Source organism: Mustela nigripes, chromosome 13, assembly GCF_022355385.1.
Source record: "Mustela nigripes isolate SB6536 chromosome 13, MUSNIG.SB6536, whole genome shotgun sequence".
Lineage (NCBI taxonomy): Eukaryota > Metazoa > Chordata > Mammalia > Carnivora > Mustelidae > Mustela > Mustela nigripes.
In genome coordinates, this window is record NC_081569.1 from 67,814,603 (window position 1) to 67,835,899 (window position 21,297).

Genomic DNA, 21,297 nt, shown 5'->3' on the forward strand with positions numbered 1-21,297 from the left:
AAGGAGGGGATTTAGGAGGGGAATGGGTCAAATAGGTGATGGGGATGAAGGAGTGCACTTGTGATGAGCACCAGGTATTACATGAAATTGCTGAATCACATTATATGCTTGAAACTAATATAGTGCTGTATGCAAAGTATACTGGAATGAAAATAAAAATTAATAAAAATAAATAGAATTACCATATAACCCAGTAATTCCACTACTGGATATTTACCCAAAGTATATGAAAAACTAATCTGAGAAGATATATGCACCTCTATGTTTCTTTACATTATTATTACATTATTTACAATAACCAAACTATGGAATCAGCCCACATGTATATTGATAGATGAACAGAGAAGTGTGTGTGTATATACACACACACACAAAAGAATATTATTCAGCCATAAAAAATAATGAAATCTTGCCATTTTCAACTCCATGGATTGAAAGGGTAGAGGCTGTCAAGTCAAATAAGTCAAAGACAAAACACCATATGATTTTACTAATATGTGGAATGTATGAAACTAAGAAAAAAAAAAGATAAACCATAAAACAACTCTTAACTATAGAAACAAATTGATGGTTACCAGAGGGAGGGTGGCAGGGAGAGAGAATGGGTGAAATAGGTGATGGGGGTTAAGAGCACACTTAGGATGATGAGCACTGAGTAATGTACAGAATTGTTGAATCACTATATTGTACACCTGAAACTAATATAACACTGAGGTTTAAGTATACTACAATTAAAGTAATAAGGAAAACAAAACAAACAAACAAACAAAAGAACCATGAATATCCTGACCACTTCACAGGGTTGTAAGACTCAAAAAATCCAATTTGTGTAGGTATACACACTGGTACATAAAGTGAAACATTTCAGCTGGTGCATAAACATAAAGGTTCTACATAACTATGAAGGAACGTACTCCAGCTCTGTTGTTTTACCTTGAATCCTAAGGAAGCAGAATCCCAAAGAATCCCCTTTAAGCCTAGGAACAAGGTAGAGGGGACTTTCAAATGGCCCTCTTCTTACTGAGCATGAGTAGTTTACCATGTTTCTGTATACTTTTGATATTTAAAGTGGCAGAGAGGAAAAGTGAATGTGGTTATAAGAACTTAGTGAATCCTTAGAGAGAAACTGAGTGTGTTCAACTGACCCACGCAAAACACAACTATAGTGTTTAGCGCCTCTGTGGTGAACTAACAGAGACCTGAAGACATTAGGACTCCTAGGGCTGTTCTAGAGAAACACAAACCAGTACAAGACCCAAGTCTTGCACTCAAGAGAGCATCTAGCCTAATCTTCAATCTCTCTCTCTCCTCTCTCTTTCCAATTAAAAACATTTGCAAATATGCTGTAGGCAATACAGGTAAGCACAGGGGTGCCTGGGTAGCTCAGTGGGTTAAAGCCTCTGCCCAGAGGCTTGGGATCAAGCCCTGCATCCGGCTCTCTGCTCGGCAGGGAGCCTGCTTCCCATCACCCCTTCTCTTTGCCTGTCTCTCTGCCTGCTTATGATCTCTGTCTGTCAAATAAATAAAATCTTAAAAAAAAAAAAAAGATGAAAAAAACAGCTCATATAGTGGGTGACCATACTGCCCCCTTCATCCATCGATGGATTGGGAGACTAAGGCCTGGACAAGTCAGGTGGAGTCAGGGGGAAGCCCCACTTCACACAAATCAGTGGTGTTAGTGTAAGAAAAAGCCAGAGTTCTTGGCCCCCTTTCAGATAAAATTTTCTTGGTCTCACACCAACTATAAAGGAGGTTTTAGTATTCACTTGTCAATCTCAAATACAATCTAATTTTATTCTCTAAGGAATTAAATTTATTTTTCAGGAAGTCATATCACCTTAAGAGGGAAATAACAAGAGACCCTGTTCTCCCTTCCTTCTTCCTTCCCTTCACCCCTTTCTTCCTCTCTTGCTTTATGGCTCTTGTTTTCTTCAACCCTCTCTCTTCTTTTCTTCATAGTTATGTATACCTGTAAGCAGAGGACAGACACGACAGCAGATTTAAGTCAAGGAAGTATGATTTTCAATGGCCTATGAGAACTCAAAACTTGGGACTGAGACTTTAAAACAGCAGGCTATCAACTTCAGTCCTGAATCTAGAAAGTTTTTTTTTTTCCAGATAATCTGATAACATCTATGTAAAATTAAAGTTTTATTATTCCCCAGTATATCACCATCATCTCCCACTCCTCAGGCTCTTTATCTTCAGGTTATAAGTAATCCCTGGCACTTGGAAATGAATGATCTCGTAATGGGTGTGGCAGTTTATTTGGACCTCATGGGGCCAAAGTAAACTGATTATGTGTTTTTCTCACAATCATCCACATTATCTGTTTTTAAACAGCCTTCTTTAATTTGAACTGAAATTGCAAACTTAGACCATTCCTAATCTTTCCCATTCCTAACTCAGAGGTCCAATCAGTTCATTTGATTCTTGACCCTGATCCTAAGAATGATACGCGTTTTCCTCTGACATGTAAAGGAGAGGGGAAAAAAAAAAATCAGTTGACAATGTGAAAAAAATCTCCCCCATGAGTTCCCAATAAAGAACATACACAACATCAAACACCAATAGTGCAAAACATTTATGAATTTGTTCAGATCTTTCAAAAATGTTACAAAAAGCAAGCAAACAGTGAAACTAATGACAAGCTTGACACTAGTCAAGAAAACTAGTATCTGGGTAAGTCCATGCAGGCATGTGGGGAAAGGGAACCTCTGAGTATTTACTATGATTAGAACACTGTATTAGGGTCTTTTACGTATATCTTATTTGATCCCATTCAGGAAAAAATTATCCTGGACTAAGAGAGTATGACCCAAAAAACCCTAACAAAACAAAACAAGAACAACAAAAAGAAAAAACAGATTGTGTCATCATGCTAGCCTGTTATCCATCAAACTCACCCAAGGGCCATCTGACTCTCTTGGGAAAGATAACTTGAGTAATAATTCAATAGAGACCAGATTAGGGACCTTGTGAAGTTAGAGGTTGACTTACAGAAAATTGATAAAGCATGATGACATTTTATTTGTATTTTCAGATAAGGAAATTTACCTCCAGGATGATAGTTTTATTTCTCTGTAGGATGCTAACCAGTTTTAATATCTTACTTTGCATTCTCACTTTATCAAGGTCTTTCCTACTGATTAAATTCCCATTCTTCACATTCTCTTCAAATTGCTGTTATTCTGATGATGAATTAAGTGGAACTACATTCATAGGAGAATTACATTTTCAATGATTTAAGAATTTATGCTTTGAGAATTATATTTTCAATGATTTAAGAATTTATGTTTTGATAATCCTCAAAACAACCACATGAGGTAGGTAGTATATCCTCATTTACAGAGGAAGAAAGGAGTCTCCAAGGAGGCACATTACCTGCCCAAGGTTATAGAGGTAAGAAGTAATAGAGCTAGAGTCTGAACACAAATCTGCCTGAATTCTTTTACAGGAGCTAAACTGGTGACTCACATGTGAACTGAAAATCTGCAGTGGAGCATCTCCAGAAACTAACCTTATCTACATGTGTTTATGTTTGAATTATAAACATGACAGCTAAGTATCAAAAGAAACTAACTAGGAAAGACCTAAGTCTGAGTATTTAAATAGTAATTGAAAAGGTTGTTTATTAATTTGTTAGGTTTCAAATCTAAGCTTTTTAAAATTGGAAATGTTGAAAATATTTACCCATAAAATATTTGGAATATTATCATTAAAATGTGAAATTCCTATGCTATGCTGGTTTCATTAACAGTTCTGCATGATGCAGAGTAAGTTACTCCTGAGGTTGTCATAAAAACCATTGAAAAGTGTTTGGAATACTTAATAGAGAGCCTCTCTTGGATTTCTGAACATGTCCCTGAGAGCTTTGTGAATACATTTCACTAAATTCCCAGCTTATCCCACTGTTAAGATGCTCCAATCTACTTTGTCTATAGACCACTGAAAAAAATGAGGAACACCAACATGTTTTTCTATTCTTCAGACCATGAAGGTGAAGTGTTGTCCTGGGTAAACACACAGGTACGTAGATACCAAGACTAGAGAGTCACAAGCTGCTCTTAGTCTGAAAGCACCATACTATATGTTGTACATCTTAAAAATGTATCTTGGGAAAGGTTGATCTTACATTTGTTTAATCCATCAAGAGGCATGCTGTTCACACCTGGGATATATACCTTCTAAATACCTCCTAATAATTGTATATCCTTTTTATCCACTTGAAGATCCGTTCAATATATGTGCAGATTTACAAGTTTTTCTCCATAAATAAGATCCTAAAGTTTAGGTCAGTTGGTTCCTAGGCTGATGAAAATTTCTGTGTTGTAAGGTCTTTACACGGCAAATCATGACTTAGTGACCATCTGGCCTGGTTTCCCATAAAGTGTACCCCTATTTCATGGGTACTGACAGCTGTCTGCCACAGAGTTAAGTAAAGTGAGGCAATCTGTCCCACCCAAGCCCCTGACCCCAAATTTTGGAGCCAGCTGAATTTCAGTTTCAGCTGAAGTGAAAAGTCACTATGTGGTTCAAATCCATCTTGACTCACAGTTTCACTGTTTTATCCTGGCTAAAGCAGCTCACTGTGTCTGTGGTTTTCTTACAGAAATTTTCAATCCAGCTAGTGCTATTATAGAGTGTCTTTTCCAACCCTGATGTCAGGGGTGGATTTTTAGCTCGCATATTTTTTCCAGATGTGATAAGCTCTCCGTAGCCCTCTTGGTGAGCAAAAGCATATCCAGATCTTCTTGAGCTTGATCTGCGAGTCTGAGGCCTTCGGCTACGTAAGGGTCTTGCCTTCTTTTGAGCCTTTTGCCTCTGACGGATCTGGAGAGAAAGGAGACACAGAGTGAGATTATACATCTAAATGACACATTATAGGCCCTGGGCTACTTTTTGAAGAGAAAGCTCTTTCAGTAGAAACATCAACAATAACAAAATACTCAACTTCATTGTAAAAAGAAAGCATTTCACAGAAAAAAGAATTTCCACCCAAAAGATTACATGGAGCCTGATCAGTTTTCATACTACCAGGAGACTATTAAATAAGAAAGAAGTGTTAAGACAAGTTTCATTGCTGTGTTCTTCTTATGCATCCATCTTAAATTAATAGGAACGTATTTTTGTACAGAAGACTTTTCTAATATGCAGCATCCAAACACAGTCAGTATAACAATCTATAGTCCTATTCTCCCAAAATAGGCCTTTTCCCTCTAAAGGGAAATTCTCAAGATCCAATTAGACTAAGAGAAGATTTAGATAATGAGAGACATGAATTCTCAACTCTTGTGATAGGTCAGTATACCATGATATTTTCAGAGTTTTGATATCTTTTGGATTTTTTTTTGTAGCCCTTTGAAGAACTTAACATCATGTGGATGGGTTTCCAATATTTATTTCATTTCCCTGTAAAGAATGAAGAGAAAAATATCCAAGGTTTGGTGCAAACTGCCTTGTTCTCTGATTTGGCTGATCTCTTAGAATCTGACTTTCATGTCTGGAGAAAGCCAGTACAAGCAGAAGATCATGATCTGGAAGAAATGAGCATCATCTTCCTTCCTTCAGCTCATCCATCATTTTCTAGGTTTACGTCAGAATGAGCTCACGGAGCCAAAAGGAAAGGACAGACCTAACAGGGGAATCTGTGAATCATTTCAGAAGGAATCTTCACATGCTCTGGCCTCAGAATGGGGGGGATATCCTGGTAAGGGAAGTTCTGCTTCAGTCCCTCTCAATATAATTGGCCTGGTCACTCACCCCACCAGTGTTTGCCCCTTCTTATGATGCAACCACAAATGTGTGTCTCCCCTTTCTTTCTCTTTTTCTCTATCTGGGTCCTGACTTAACTTGATATTATCTTGCTTCTACTACTCCTCTCATGAAATATGTATTATTAATCCCTTGGTTTAAGAATTTCTACAATCTGTTCTGTTTTCCTTTCAACTTTGTATTTTTCAATCCAGTCGTGTTGCTGTTCCCTTTCTGAATCTGTTCGGAAGGTAGCATCTCCTTATGTTTCTAAATCTGCTACCACACTTCTGTAAAAACTGAGTCCCTTCACCTCATACCTTATCTCTCTTTTACTCTATCCTTTACTTGCCCTCATCTCAATAACTTTCCTTATATTTTGCCTTTACCTTAGAATAGCTGTCCAAAATGCTACCAGCTTTTTTAAGAGTCAAGTTTGAGAAGTGTTCAACTTAATTTGTAATTCATGACTCTCCACCCACATTTAGTCTAGACATTTACCTTCATTAACATTCATAAAGCTACTATATTCATATATATATATATATACATATATATATATATATATATATGTAATATGGACGGTTCCATCTACTGGTAAGTGATGCTGTATATACCTGTGGGTGTTCCCACTGGGAAGTTCATTAATCCTTTCCTGAGCTTCCAAATCAAGCAGAGAAGGATATGATTCCAAGACCCAAGAATCAGCCCCTCAAGTACTTACGAGCACTGCAACATACCTGGTCACTCAGGGTTGGGCATAAATCCATCTTCAAAAATCTGACTATCACCACAGGCACAACTGAAGCCACTGTTGTTAAGAGAATAACAAGCCAGATGCACTTCTGGGTCAAAGAATGTCGTACATTTCCTATTATTAAGAAAAAAATAGACATAATTATACAAAACATATTGAGTTCTTGAATAGATCGGTTCCTTGTCTATTCCCATAGGTCTTTTTTGAAATGGTGAGGTTTGGGCTACCTAGGGAGAACCACTAGGTGTCTTCCCCAGTATGTATTATGTTCAGAGGTGATGAGAAGGCAAGAGTGGTATGATCACCACACTTGGGAACTGCTTCATGGCACAATCACTTGGAGATAGCCGATCAGAGCCAAGTGTTCTCCAATCCAGACTCAGTCCAGCTTCACTCATGAAGGAGATTCTCTCGTGGAGACTCAAGGTTCCTCAACTACAAAGGAGCCCTTATTTTTGAAAAGTACATTTGCTCTTAGAGATTCTTGAATAAAACTGCCATATCAAAACTACACAATATATGTGTGGGGTCCAGGCACAATCTTAATACCTCTGGTGATGGGAGAGCTTTACCTAAAATGGGCCAACCTTAATAATTCAGGTGGTAGCCTCAGAAAACCTGCCTCAAAGGACTTGCTGATCTCTCTGACACTCACTTGGTTCTGAGGAACTCAAGATTCCATGGAGCTCAGAGATGCTCTTGGGTTTGTGAAAAGAGCATTCCTCTCACTGGCAGACTGTGAATGCAGCCATCCAACATGCTAGTGCAATACTGTAGTGAAACTCCTTCCCAAGTCTGAAGCCAGTTTTCTTACTTTATACTCACACCTCATATAGAGATGTTTGTTTAAACGAAACAATGATGGTCAGTTAAGCAGACAGTCAAATTCTACAGGAACATGCCAACCCTGTTTATATGCTTAAAATAAACTTTTGTCCCTGTTGGTTTTCTAGGGATTTGCCACAATACCTTCAATTATCTAGGTCCCCTCTCCCAAAGCTAAAGTGTCAACACCATTTGAATGTGTTTTGGGTATGAAGGCTTGACTACTGATTGGTATGTCTGCATTTTCTGGCTTTGGAGGATAGAATTTGCCCAACAGTAGATTACAGTTGCCTGGGCAGAAACAAACTTGACTCAATAAATTAAATGTCTCTTTGAGCTCCTTGAAGCTTAGTATCCCCAGGCATAACTGGGAAAACAAGCTTCACTTTAAAACCACACTCCTGCTTGCTGCTGGCTACTAAGGAAAATTTTTTTTTCTTAAACCCCAATGTTGATCTAACTTTTGAGAATTCTCATTGGAGTTCAGTAATTAATTCCTGTAATGGCATGTGCTTAGCTGGAGAGAGTGGTCCCCACACGAACTACTTTCTCCAGTTGAGGCATTCCAGGCTCATTATGCCTGTTAAAATGATCTCTTAGGAATAGAAGTCTTCTAGCCAATGCACTGAACTTTCAGATTTGGAAACCAAAAGAAAAAAAAATGGAAGAAAATAAGAAGAAAAAAGGAAGGAAAAAAAAACCCTAGAAATAGTTAAAGGTCATTCTTTTGTAATATGCTTATTCTTACTCATAACCATCATGTTTCTACATGGCTGCAATCTTTTGGCAAATAAAGTATTAATGTTACATATTAAGTAAGAATGGCGCAATTTAAAGATTTCCATGTACATTCAAAGCAAGGCAAATGATGAAGAACAACATTATCAAGTATATGTGTACATTTAATTGGAATTACAATTTCGGGTGTCTTTGCATCAGTGGAAATGTATAACCTTGTAGTTGCTCTTATTTTGCCTTCTACATAAATCAGTTGTCTAAGAAATATTTTGCTGGATTTCTTAGACTAAATTCCTTAACTAGTGGATGCAAATCTCAGTCTCACCTGATAAAGATCAAGAAGGTTGATAATGTACATCTCTCTTTTCCAGTTTGCTGGGATGAACTGAGAAATACCACTGTTACCAACTTATCTCACACATATTAGAGATTTCAAAACTTCTGAGAAAGTATATTAATAGCCTCATTGTGTAGTAAAGCTCAGTGGCCCTCTGGGAATCATTTTGAAATGTGGAATACAATGATGGTATACTCCACAGATAGACCAGATGTACATTCTTTGTTGTATTATAGAATCTCAGGGTTTTAAGTTATTTTTGGAGTTCCTGTGCTCCCCATCTGCTGTTCAAATCAGTCTGCAGTGTTACCAACCAGTATAATCAAGACACAGTTGCTTGAATCAACATCATCATCATCATCACCATCATTATGGTTACCATTTACTGAAAAAGTACGATGTACCAGGCTACATGCTAAGCATTTTATATACATTGTCTCATGTAACCCTCACATTTCCTCTGAAAATAGAAACTATTTTCTATTAATATCTCCAGTTTAGAATTTAGACATCAAGACATGAAAAGAAAAAGAAATCTGCCCAAGGTCACCCAGCATTTAAGTGGCAGAACTGACACCTGAGCTCTGTCTAACTACAAAGGCTCCTCTTTGTGCCCCTTATGGACTAATGTCCAGCAATTCTTAGAGTGCTCAAAATTATACGTAATTTCTTTCCTATCTAAATGCAAGTAAGTTCTACAGGTGAACTTTGGCAGTGATAGTGGTGATAATGTGGGATCAAAGGAAGAACCCAAGACTTCTTTCTCTTCCTTCTGTTATACATGAACTCTTTTTTACAGGCCTTCAGGTAGCCCTGATCTATGTGCTATGTCTCTTGTTTGCAAAGGGACAATCTATTACATCTGGGCTGTTGGGAACCTATAAGCAGCTATCACAGTGATTCTTCTACATCTGGCAGGGACAGCAGAAACTCATCTTTTGGAGCTCTTCTCAAGCCTGAAAGACTTCAGATGCCTGGCTCCATCCATTTCTAGAGAAAAGATTATTTTTCATCCCTAGTCCCACCCAACACAGAAAATAAATTACACAGAAAAATAAATAACAGCATGATACCAGGCCCCCATAGGTAATAGGACGCAACTTACCAACAAATGGAAACTGGTTTGGGAAGATGCCAAAGATGCCATTACTGTGCATCATAAATAAAATGGAGAAATAAGTGGCAATGCTGCCCCAGATGAAGACGTGATTAATGACAGTCCAGTAACTGGTATCCAAGGCTATCTGTAAACAAAGTCAAATGCAAGGGGAGGTCTTTGAGGATTAGAAGAGAACCATTTTACAGAGTGATGCGTTCCCGGAACTGCTCTGTGAAGAAATGCTTGCACATATCTACCAGCCAACCACAGGTACTCCTACTTCCTGCACCGCACTGGGAACTGACCTGATTATTTCTGGTAGACAACTGACTTTAGAAATCACATCTGCAAGCCATTATAGCTACCAAGGTCGAATCAGAATCAGGAGATAAAATGTTAACCTTTTACGTGAGAAATAAGAAAACAGAATGATTTTTACTTTCAAAGTTCCTTTCCTGGAAACTTATAAACCTCCAGGACTTTCCAAATTGCTCTTAAAGCATTTCTGTTGGGGAAAAAAAAATCTTCAGTAGTGAACAAGTGCAACATTTTATAATCTGTACGTAAGTTTTCACATGACTATTTTACATGGGCATATTCTGTTTTACATCAATATTCTAACTCATTTGCTAATGCTTATTCTTAAATTATTTAATAACAAAGAAAATCCTTAATCCTCTTTTGTCATAGAATTCAGAAGCAAGGATTCATGGTGACCTGCGAGCTTGTTCACAAGCTCTTCTCTCTTCCAATAACTTGTGGCAACACAATAAAAAGGGCCTGCTACCAGGGAACCAAGGGTGCCACTGGCAAAGATGAACCTTGAGTTTTCAGAGAAAAATAATTAGGTTCTGGAAACATTATTTGCATCTCTGGGGCCCAAATGGTCCAAGTGAAGGTTTGCGCTTCTAGCAGAGTCTTCTTCAAGACCACAGATTTCTCACCTGCCTGAGGGGGGTCCAACTTAAACAGTAAATAGACTTTTCCCTGAATAGGGAGACACATTTCCACTTCCCACTTGAAGTTAAGTGTTTTTTAAAATCTTGTCCCATTAAAAAAATGTTGGCAGCCTTGGATATAAACTGCAGGGGTTATAAAAGGACAGCTTTTTTTTTCTCTCATGAGGCCTGAAAGCAGAGAGCCCTGCCATCTATCCTCTGCAAAGAGATGCTGGAGTTCCAGCTCATTTGGCTGCCAAGACATTAGGCCAAAATCTTCAACTGTACCTTCCACCACCTGTCAATTGATCATCAGCAAGAGATACCAACAGCCTGACCTGTATGGGTATGAGTACAAAAATCACAACCAATTAAACAGGATTCAGCTGGAAAAGAGAGAGAGAGAAGAAAAAGGAAGGAAAAAAAAAGGTGGCTCCTATTGAGGCAGAACTAATGGAAAAGACAGACAAGCAATATAAGCAAATAATAATAATAATAATGAGAACTCTTAAGGGGATGCAATTAGATCACAGAAAAATAAAATTCTGGAATAAAAAAGCATTATTTCTGAATTCTGCAAAGAAGACATCCAGATGGCGAACAGACACATGAAAAAGTGCTCCATATCACTCAGCATCAGGGAAATACAAATCAAAACCACAATGAGATATCACCTCACACCAGTCAGAATGGCTAAAATCAACAAGTCAGGAAATGACAGATGCTGGCGAGGATGCGGAGAAAGGGGAACCCTCCTACACTGTTGGTGGGAATGCAAGCTGGTGCAGCCACTCTGGAAAACAGCATGGAGGTTCCTCAAAATGTTGAAAATAGAACTGCCCTATGACCCAGCAATTGCACTATTGGGTATTTACCCTAAAGATACAAATGTAGTGATCCAAAGGGACACATGCACCCGAATGTTTATAGCAGCAATGTCCACAATAGCCAAACTATGGAAAGAACCTAGATGTCCATCAACAGATGAATGGATCAAGAAGATGTGGTATATATACACAATGGAATACTATGCAGCCATCAAAAGAAATGAAATCTTGCCATTTGCAACAACGTGGATGGAACTAGAGCGTATCATGCTTAGCGAAATAAGTCAAGCAGAGAAAGACAACTATCATATGATCTCCCTGATATGAGGAAGTGGTGATGCAACATGGAGGCTTAAGTGGGTAGAAGAAGAATAAATGAAACAAGATGGGATTGGGAGGGAGACAAACCATAAGTGACTCTTAATCTCACAAAACAAACTGAGGGTTGCCGGGGGGAGGGGGTTTGGGAGAAGGGGGTGGGATTATGGACATTGGGGAGGGTATGTGCTTTGGTGAGTGCTGTGAAGTGTGTAAACCTGGTGATTCACAGACCTGTACCCCTGGGGATAAAAATATATGTTTATAAAAAATAAAAAATAAAAAAAAATAAAAAAAAAATAAATAAAAATTCAATAGAGAAACCAAATAAGAATAGTCACTGATGAGAACTGAATTAATATTCTGGAAAAAACAAATGGAAATAATCTCTCACAACACAGAGCAAAAACCTTGAAGAAATGGAAAAGATATGAGACATGGATGGCAAATCCAGAGATTACAGATCCATGGGCCTAACATATAAATAATGGCATCTTAGAGCAAAAGAAAGAAAGAAGTAACAATCAAAGAAATGACAGAAGAAAACTGCTCTGCTATTGTGAAGAAATAGCAAGATTTTCAGATGGAGAGGGCATTCTAAATCCTAGAAAAATTAAAGAAAGAAGTTACCTTCTAGTGATATTTGTGAAGCCCAAAGACAAAGAACACAGACCTCCAGAGAGAAAATATATTACTTAGAAAGGAAAGAGGATCAAGCTAAGTTCAAACCACTACAGCAAAACTGAGTATAAGCAGAACAACATTTACAAAACACCTAAAGCAAAAGTCTCTGACTCGAGAATCCCATGCCTACCCAATGTATCATTTAAATGGAAAGAAAAAAAAGAAAAGATTTGAGCTCAAAAGTATACTCAAAAGTATAACATTTATACACCCTTTCTGAAGAAACTACTCAAGGAAACTGCTCCAAATAAAAATTCAATTAGGACTAAGATTTCAAAAGCGTGGAAGACGAAGAACATAAAAGTGATGGTGAGCAATGATTCTTAAAATTTGTGGTTGGCTATAAATGAGTAATAATGTGAAGATGAGCTATAGTATTAACTTACAAAAAAATCTTCAATGGTCAAAACATATGTTAAAGGAACATTTAATAACACAGTGGAACTATAATTCTAGATGATTAACATATAAGAGGGGAATAGGAGCAGGGAGGAAGAAATAAGTAGATGCATCTCCAAAACTATTTAACTTGGAAATGGACAAGGGAAGGTGTGAACAAGATGCAATTTGGTGAAACATTTGGTGAAGGATATAGTTATTATTTAATTTTGGTATATTACTATGGAAATAGAGATTTAAGAGACTATGAACATGGGAGAAATCACTAGTAAAATGGGAATGTAAATAATAAGACTTGTAAATTATTTATGAGTAATGAGATATTTAAAAATCATGATTCACAAACCTGTACCCCTGGGGATAAAAATATATGTTTATAAAAAATAAAAAATTAAAAAAAAATCATGATGCATCTGAGTATGAAAAGGAAAAAATGGAAATAAAGTAATCATAAAATAACATGAAAAGAACAAGATAAAATATATGTTACTACAATAAAAATGAGTAGTTTAACTGCCTTATCAAAGGAGAAAACCCAAAAGAATGAGATAAGCAATGAAAATGAAAGGGTGGGTCTAGATTACATCAGGTATATGCAGGCTAAGAAAAGCAACAGAAGTAAAACTAATATTAAAAAATAAAATTTAGTTAACATTTTATCATAAAAAAGATTAAAACTATAAATACTACAAATGACAATCCAGAACATCACATTGCAAATAACAGAGCTTCAAATTAAATAAAATCTCCTTAAAGTACAAGAACTTGGTAAGAATCGTAAGCACAAGGAAAAAATTTAATACACTTCTCTCAGTATCTGACAAGCATGGTGGTTCTCTGAAAATCTGTGGCTAACCTGGCATCCAGTCCTCAGTGTGATCAGAGCCAAGCTGTTAAGAGGTAGTAATCATGTTTTCACTACAAAAATGCAACCATATGGCTGGGTGTTGTTCCCAGAGGTGCTATGCTTGGCTGTGGTTCTCCCTGGTTCATTTGTCCTCCTGAAGATTCTGGAGCTTCTGCAACTATAATTCTTTTTGGAAAGTAATATAGCAAGATTAATGAAACTTAAAATATACGTACTCTCGGACCTAGCAATAAAAAGAACAAAATACCATGTTTCATCCATCATCTCAGTAAAAGTGAGTTCTGACTCCAGAAATTTCATTTCTAGGAATTTATCTGTCAGTACATAAAATGTATATTCTAGTATATGCCTTGTAGCATTGTTTCGATAACAGCAACAACAAAAGAAACACCCTGGATGTCTATCAATAGAGGGCTGATGAATAAATTATTATATACCCATATTGTGAAATTCTGTGCAGCTCTTAAAAAGAGTAAGATAGCTCTGAATGTGTTGGTTTGGAAAGCTGTTCAGAGTATCTTGCTAAGTAAGAAAAGTATATTATAGAATAATATGCTAGCTATGCTGCCTTTTACTTGAATACATATGTGTGTGTCCCAAAGCAAAGAAAAAATATGGAAAGAGTTAAGCTATAATAATCATAATAGTAGTTAACCAGGGTAACATGGGGAAGAAAAGGAAGGTGGTTCATTTTATTTTAAACACTTCTATAGTGTTTGAAATGTTAAAAGGAGCATTATATGATTCAAATAACAAAAAAAAAAAAACTGATATTTTTTTAAAAATAGAGACTGCTAAAGTTTGGCCTATGGCATCAGCAGAACACATAAGATTTATAACTGTAATTATAGACCATGGAAATTTTATGGGGGTTGCTACCCCAATGACAAGTCAAGCTTAGACAGCGAGGAAAGGATATTAATGCTGCTGTCAAAGCGAGCTTATTCACAAACTCCTGAAACTTATTATTCTATATATTAAAGACAGAAGTTTCTGCTTGAAGCCAAAATTGTGGAGTTTTCATGGCTATAAACATTTATGAGCTCAGGTCTGAGAATTCTATGGTAAAGCAGACATTTTCAGGGCTTCTGAAAAATATAAGTGGAAGACTAAAATGACACTAACAGGGAATCTACATTCCTCAAGTTGAAGTTTTCACATTGAAAGAAGACCTGTGTGTAGGTGTCCCCTTGTGGAAGACAGAGGAGGACCATGAGTTCCCTGTAGCATCCCACTTCTCCCTATAAAGAAAGGAGGTTCCCAGGGACTTGGAGTTGGGGACCTGAGATCAGAACTGTGTTCGAACGCCGGCCTGCCACTGTCAGTGTGATTTGAACTCTAATGAGTCTATTTTCTTATCTATAGTAATAGCATTTATGGTTCAGAGGACTGGGAAGAGGATTAAATGAAATAATGGGATTATCTGAGAAATAATTCATTTGTATAGTAAATGTGCAATTAATGGGCACTGTTGTTACTCTGAAAATCAGAAGCCCTGACAGAGGCAAGTGGGCCAAGTTTGCTTTTAGTAACTCTGAGCTCTCTTCTTTATTCTCCCAAAGATTCTCTTTTCCCCAAACCCCAGTGCTTCTAGCTTTAGGACTGCTTGCTTTTCTTTCTTTTCTTTCTTCTCTTCTTTCTTTCTCTTCCTTCCTTCCTCCATCCTCCCTTCCTCCTCCTTCTTCTATACAGACAAGAAAGTACCTGATATCTTCCTTTATGTTCAGTCTAATCTTTGTTCTCAGACGTCCTAAAATTTGCATTTTAACCAGTCTTACTGTAGAGTAAAAGACTTTGCTCCAGACCACATTGGAGTGGTCTGGGTTCCAACCCGGGATCAGGGACTCACTTTGGGACCTCAGACAAGTCACTTAACCTCTCTGAGCTTCATCTGTAAAAGGGGACAATAATACCTACTGAATAGTGACACTGAGAGGATTAAGTATAATTCACGGTATCATTCATAGTAGTGATGATGACACGGGTTTCTGAAGGCTCCCCTCGAGGACAGGCCTGCTTTGGTAAGGGATAAGATGGGTATGCAATTAAGACAGGAGGGATAGTTGTGTACCTCAACCAAATTCTTCTCACTTCCTTTGTTCAACTTTCATCTCTCTCTTCATATCTTTCTGCCCGTACATCCATTCCACAAAAATGGATTTGTGTCTGACACTGCAGTTTAAGTTGGAGCACAGCAGTAAACAAAGCATGCCACAACTTGGAAATTGGTGTCCATTCTCACTCATACCTACTCTGCTTCCGGACCTCCATCTCCAGCCTGGATCTCTCCTACATTGCCCTCTTGCCAAAAATGTCCTCCATCTCCTAGCCGATTCAGGACTCTCCAGCACTCAGAATTAATGACAGGGGGTATGGGTGAGGGGAGGGAGAAATCAGGTGGAGTAGAAATCTCTGGGACAGGAGTATGTGGATAAGATCTAGAGGACCTCAGTTTGTACATGGCGAAGAGGGGACAGCCACCCAATGGTGAGACCCAGCATCTCATCTTTACGAGTACAATTCCGTGTGTGCATCACTGCTTCCCAAGTGTGCCTACCTAACCCAAGCCCCTAATAATTGTGTTGTGGGAAATACTTGCTTCACGTTTTTCATGGAACACTCACAAATCCCTTTATTAAAAATCACTGACTCAGATGATAAGACTACTGGGTCCTCGTCCTAAACTTGCAATGCAGTCACTCTGTGATCTAGGGCAAATCTTGGGCCCCCGTCTGATATATGAACTTTAAATTATACTGCTATGGTTTTAACATATGACAGCCAATTCTTTGAAATTCTGCTAAGAAATGGAGCTTAATTCTCCCCTTGAATGGAGAGGGCTAGATTTAGTGACTCACTTCTAATGAATAGAGTACAAAAGGGAAACGTGGTTTATAATGGAGAAACCTGAAAATCATCATCTTAACAAGTAACCAAGGTCACTGTCACCAGTAATAAGTCATGCTGATATCACATGATCCCTGACAGGATGTGACACCTTTTTGTGACTCTTCCCCCCAAATCCCCAATCTCAATTTATTCCTAAAGAAATATCAGACAAATCCAGAAACATTCTATAGAATATCTGACCACTGTTATTCAAAAGTGTCAAGGCCATGAAAGACAAGGAAAGACTGTAGAAAGTCAACTGCAGGAGACTAAGGAGGCATTACAACTAAATGCAATGTAGGACCCTGGAACCGACTAACGGTCAGTAATGGAAAAAGTGAGGAAATGTGAATTAAGTCTGTAGTTCAGTTAATAGTACTGTATCAATGCTATGTCTCCTTTTGTGAATAAACAATGTTTTTAAATTAGATTGTTTCTGTGGTCTCTCAATTTGTGAAAAAGGAGAAGCGGAACTATGACATCCAACAGCAACCGTGTACTTTTTGAGGAAAGAGCTTCTAAATCTAAAATCAGTGTAAAAACACAGGACTGGCCTTGCTATGACAGCATATAATAAAATAAATTATGGACAAAGAAAAAGAGAAAAAGATACATAGGAATATCAACAAGGTTTTTTTAATTAAAAAGATAATGTTAACCAAAAATTATAGAATTAATTATGAAAAACAGTTTCTCTAAGGATGAATGTCCCTCATATCCTTTCCAGCTAATGTTTAAATCCTTACTTATATAGCAGATGATGTTAATGACAGTTTGAAGAATATTTCCCATTTGTTTCTTACTTCAGATATTGGTTTTTTATCTCAGTTACTGCCTTCCAAATGATTTCTTGGAGTACCAAGTAAGAAGCCTATCCTGGTGAATAAGCTGTTACCACTAAAGAGATGTCCCACAGCAGTCCTCCCCATCAGGAAGAGAATCCAGAGAACAGGAAATGTGCCTTTATGGCGAGGAGTAGATCACTTAATTCTCTAGGCTAGAAATATAACAGTATACACAGTTTGCTCAGGGATCAAAAGGCAAAAAACAAAACACATTGGAGTGTCTAGTATAACAGTAAGAACTATAAGAAACAATGGAACAATAGCTTCTTGTGAGGTGATATTCACCCTGTCCCAATAATAGACTATCAGAATGAATGTCTTAGCTATACAAGATGCTTTAAGTTACTCCATTATTTCCATCTTTGCCAGAGAATGAACATAGGGGAACTAGACATGGAGGGTTTGCAAAGCAACCGCATGCTTTATTTAGTTATAAGAGAGAAAAACAGAACTTTCTGAGTGGAGAAATCTGGTTCTGTTTTTGAATGCTACCTGTCTGATTCTGAATTATGAAATTCCAAGTTGTCAAGTGTTTGATAGCTTTGGTATAGGTTTAATAACATTCACTTAGACGGACCAAGGAATAGCAGAAATGTCCTTTAAAAGCAATATGTTTACATTGGTGGCATTTAATGCAATGTTTATTTTTGAGTCATGAAGAGAAAGTCTGGGGCTTAATGAGATTCTTTTTTGGAAATGACCAGCTAATACTTGTAAAAAACAGATTGTTTAAAGGATAGAAAAAGGACTGACCAAAGGCAATTTAAACTCTAAAAATGAAGTCCTTGACTGATATTTGCTCCTTCGAAAAAAAAGAAAAAAAGAAAGAAAACAAAGCAAAAGAAAAAAACGGGCCACATTGCCTACTGCATCCACCCAGAGGTACAGATTTTAATGATTAAGAAAGCTTTTGTGAACTCTAACTCAATATCAAATGGTTTTGCCTACCATTTTCATTAAGAAGGAAATAGAAACACTCAAAAAGCCCAGTGAGGTCAATGGCTCATCAAAAACATCCCTAGCAGTAGAGCTTCTCTGAATGTAAGGTTCAGATAGGTCAAAATATAACACTGAACTTCTTGAATAATTTCACAGATATGTATTACCAAATAAATTTTAAATCTCACTTTAATGCCTGGAAATTATTAAGTGATAGAAACCATGGGAAAGTTTCTCTCTGCCACTGTTGAAAACTTTTCTTTTCCAAACCCAAGAAAGAAGCAGTAGTTTAATCATTTCTCTTTATATACTACACTCCACCCCAAGAAGTAATTAATTGTGAGGTTTCTACTAACAGAGAGGTTATAGACAATAAATGCTAATTTATCACATCTGGTCATTTACATTAAAGCTTTCTGTTTCCATCTCAAAATGTGTAGTTAGAAAACTCCAAGATTCCTTTAGGGTTATTATTATTTTTTGCCCCAACAAATAGACAAAATCAGTCAACAAAGAAAACGAATTTTAAAAGTTGTAAAGCCATCAGGTTAAGACATTTTCAGCAACAGGATTACCTGCACACTGACCACAATGACCAAAGATGTAGCCATGGTAACTGCAAAAGACTGGTAGTCGGCTATGTGCTGCCCATCCTCTCCAGCCACATTGTAAAAGGCTCCATAGGGGATGAAGAAAAGGGCCAGCGAGGTGTAGATGCCATGTGCCATGCAGATGAAAAATTGACGCTTGTTAAACAGTAGGTTCAGCTGTCCAGGTTCGTAGAGCTGGGGATAGTCCATGCTGTTCTGGTCACTCACATCCTATCAACAGAGTTACTTCAGTGGAGGAGGTTTGAGGAGAAGTTGGAAAGGCCCTGAATTCCCCATCTCGGGAAAGAGCAAGTGCATTTCTAAGCATACCCTATAAACATGATTCATTAACTGTTTTCATTCCCATGATAACCCAGAAGATAATCAAATGATCCCAATTTCATTGAAGAGGAACTTGAGCCTCCAAGTGATACTCAGGAGAGATCATATAGCTTTTACAACAGAACCAGAATTTGCACCCAGATCGTTGGTTTCAGAATAAAGCTGCTTTCCTCTCCTCTCTTAAAGCTGCACTCATGTTCCCAGGATTCTAGTACATCCTATGCGCCCAATGGGGTCCAGGGATTAATTGCCAAGACAGGGAGTTGAAGCTGAACCTGAAGAGCTAAGTGTTCTGCCCAGTGAGAATTCTGATACCAGCTGTTCAGGACATAAAAACTGAAACAATGAGAAGGAAACTTTGGCCCCAAACAGGGTCCTGGGAGAAACTAAAACAGTGCTTCCCAAACTTAGTGTGCACACAAACCACTTAGGGAGCAAATGATGATTCAAAGGTTGGGGTTAGGGTCTGAAACAGCATTTCCAACCAGACCCAAAGTAATGCTTTGAGCATCAAAGCCAAATGCCCAAACCAAAAGGAGGCAAGGCCTGACCACTGAGGACATCAGAGGACCGGAAGTAGAGGGGAAGCAGCTAAATAAGGAGCAACACAGGCATCAACTCTGGGGACAGACCAAGTTCCACGTCCTGCTTGTGGCATGGCCATGGTCTTGTTGAATGGGGTCCCATGAAAAACATGAGTTCAAACCTGAGTTCAAACCACAGTTCCACTGCTTAGCAGGTATATGGTTTTAAACTGGTTATGTAACCTGTTTGAACCTCAGTTTCCTTATCTCCAGACATGCAAACAACAGCTCCTCTCTCACAGGACCACATGATTAAGTTCATGTATTCAGGAGAGTTCTTGCCACTCCATAAGTAATAAATAACAGATGCTTCTATAAATAATAATACATGAAATAATGATGATGATAATAAATAATAATAGTGGTAACAGCAGAGCAATCTCAGAGTCATGTGGCCTGGTACTAGGCTGAATTCTGTCACACACTGGCTGTCTGGCTTTACAGCAATGACTTGAGCCTTGATTTCCTCTTTATAAAATGAGTGGATCCTAGACGGTCATGGAGGCCTTGCAGCATCACATTCCATGACCATGTGATCAGTTTAGGGGCCAAGTTGACAAAGTGGAAAAGGACAGAGGCAGACACTCAACTAGATGGCAAAAAGGGGCCTTGTTATATATATATTTTTGAATTGCACAATAACCATCTTTTCCCAGAAACAGTCTTATTTTTATTACTCTATTCCACATTCTGGGCAGTTATGAAGCACCAAGAAAAGAAACACATAAACATGGGTACTTGGAAATCAATATGCTTAATCCTTTACATCAATGGCTTTCAAGAGTTCATTACTTTTTTACAGAATTCCACAAAATATGTCATTAACAAGCTGCCCTTTTTACATAAAAGAAGTGAGACAACTAACTAACAAAGGCACAGAACAGGAGAGTGGAATGAGCTCATAACATGAAGATTTATATTTTGCAAAAGACAGCTAACTTTGGGCCAGAAAAATGAGGCCTAGCTAACAGGTCTAACAACAGTCTGGAGAAAATCTGGTCTCTTCAAATACACTTTCAAAAAATTTTTTAAAATAATACACTCTAATTGTGCCATGGAAACTCCTCTGGCTATCCTTCCACTTCCCCACAGGATGCCAGACATCTTCCCCCTTCCAGGAAGTACCTTCCAAGGCAATAAGTATGCCAAGGATCCACCATTTTGGTAACTGATTGTCTCCCCTCTCTCTTCCCAAGAATTCTGAGCTAGAAAAAAGACTGTGTCCTTCTCTCCGTCACTGTGGGGCTTCATATCTTCCTCTGCCATTGGCAGGGTATTCTACTGGCCTCTAGTTCTCATTCTGAGCTGTGCTGGCCAAGGATATTTCACCACAAATGCGGGCCCTCTGCCTCCCAATGATGAGTTCCATCATTTTCTATCTATCACTGCATGGTTCTCTGTATTCAGGGTTAATGCATCATTTCCCAGTGTTTGAATGACAAGGCACTAGTTCTGAGTCATATTAATAGGTGTTATATAAAAAATACATAAATAGAAGTATAGTCATATAAGCCTGGGAAATGCTGGACTAAAATGAAATTAGACCATTTCATGTAGGATATCT

General features: G+C 37.9%; 1 protein-coding gene across 3 annotated transcripts in view; it reads right to left on the reverse strand.

Annotated features, from left to right (window-relative positions):
- Window positions 1–1,775: 1,775 nt before the first annotated feature.
- ATP8B4 (ATPase phospholipid transporting 8B4 (putative)) overlaps window positions 1,776–21,297 on the reverse strand; it is a 255,071-nt gene continuing 235,549 nt past the window's right edge. For 2 of the 3 annotated variants that reach the window (XM_059372800.1, XM_059372801.1), the window contains exons 25-29: window positions 18,793–19,038; window positions 9,517–9,655; window positions 6,495–6,625; window positions 4,556–4,833; window positions 1,776–1,969 (exon numbers count right to left, since the gene is read on the reverse strand). In XM_059372800.1, the coding sequence (XP_059228783.1) occupies window positions 1,960–1,969; window positions 4,556–4,833; window positions 6,495–6,625; window positions 9,517–9,655; window positions 18,793–19,038 (804 nt within the window). In that variant the 3' untranslated portion in view covers window positions 1,776–1,959. Of the gene's footprint in view, window positions 1,970–2,571; window positions 4,834–6,494; window positions 6,626–9,516; window positions 9,656–18,792; window positions 19,039–21,297 lie in introns of those variants that run through there. The other variant, XM_059372802.1, reaches the window with a different exon arrangement.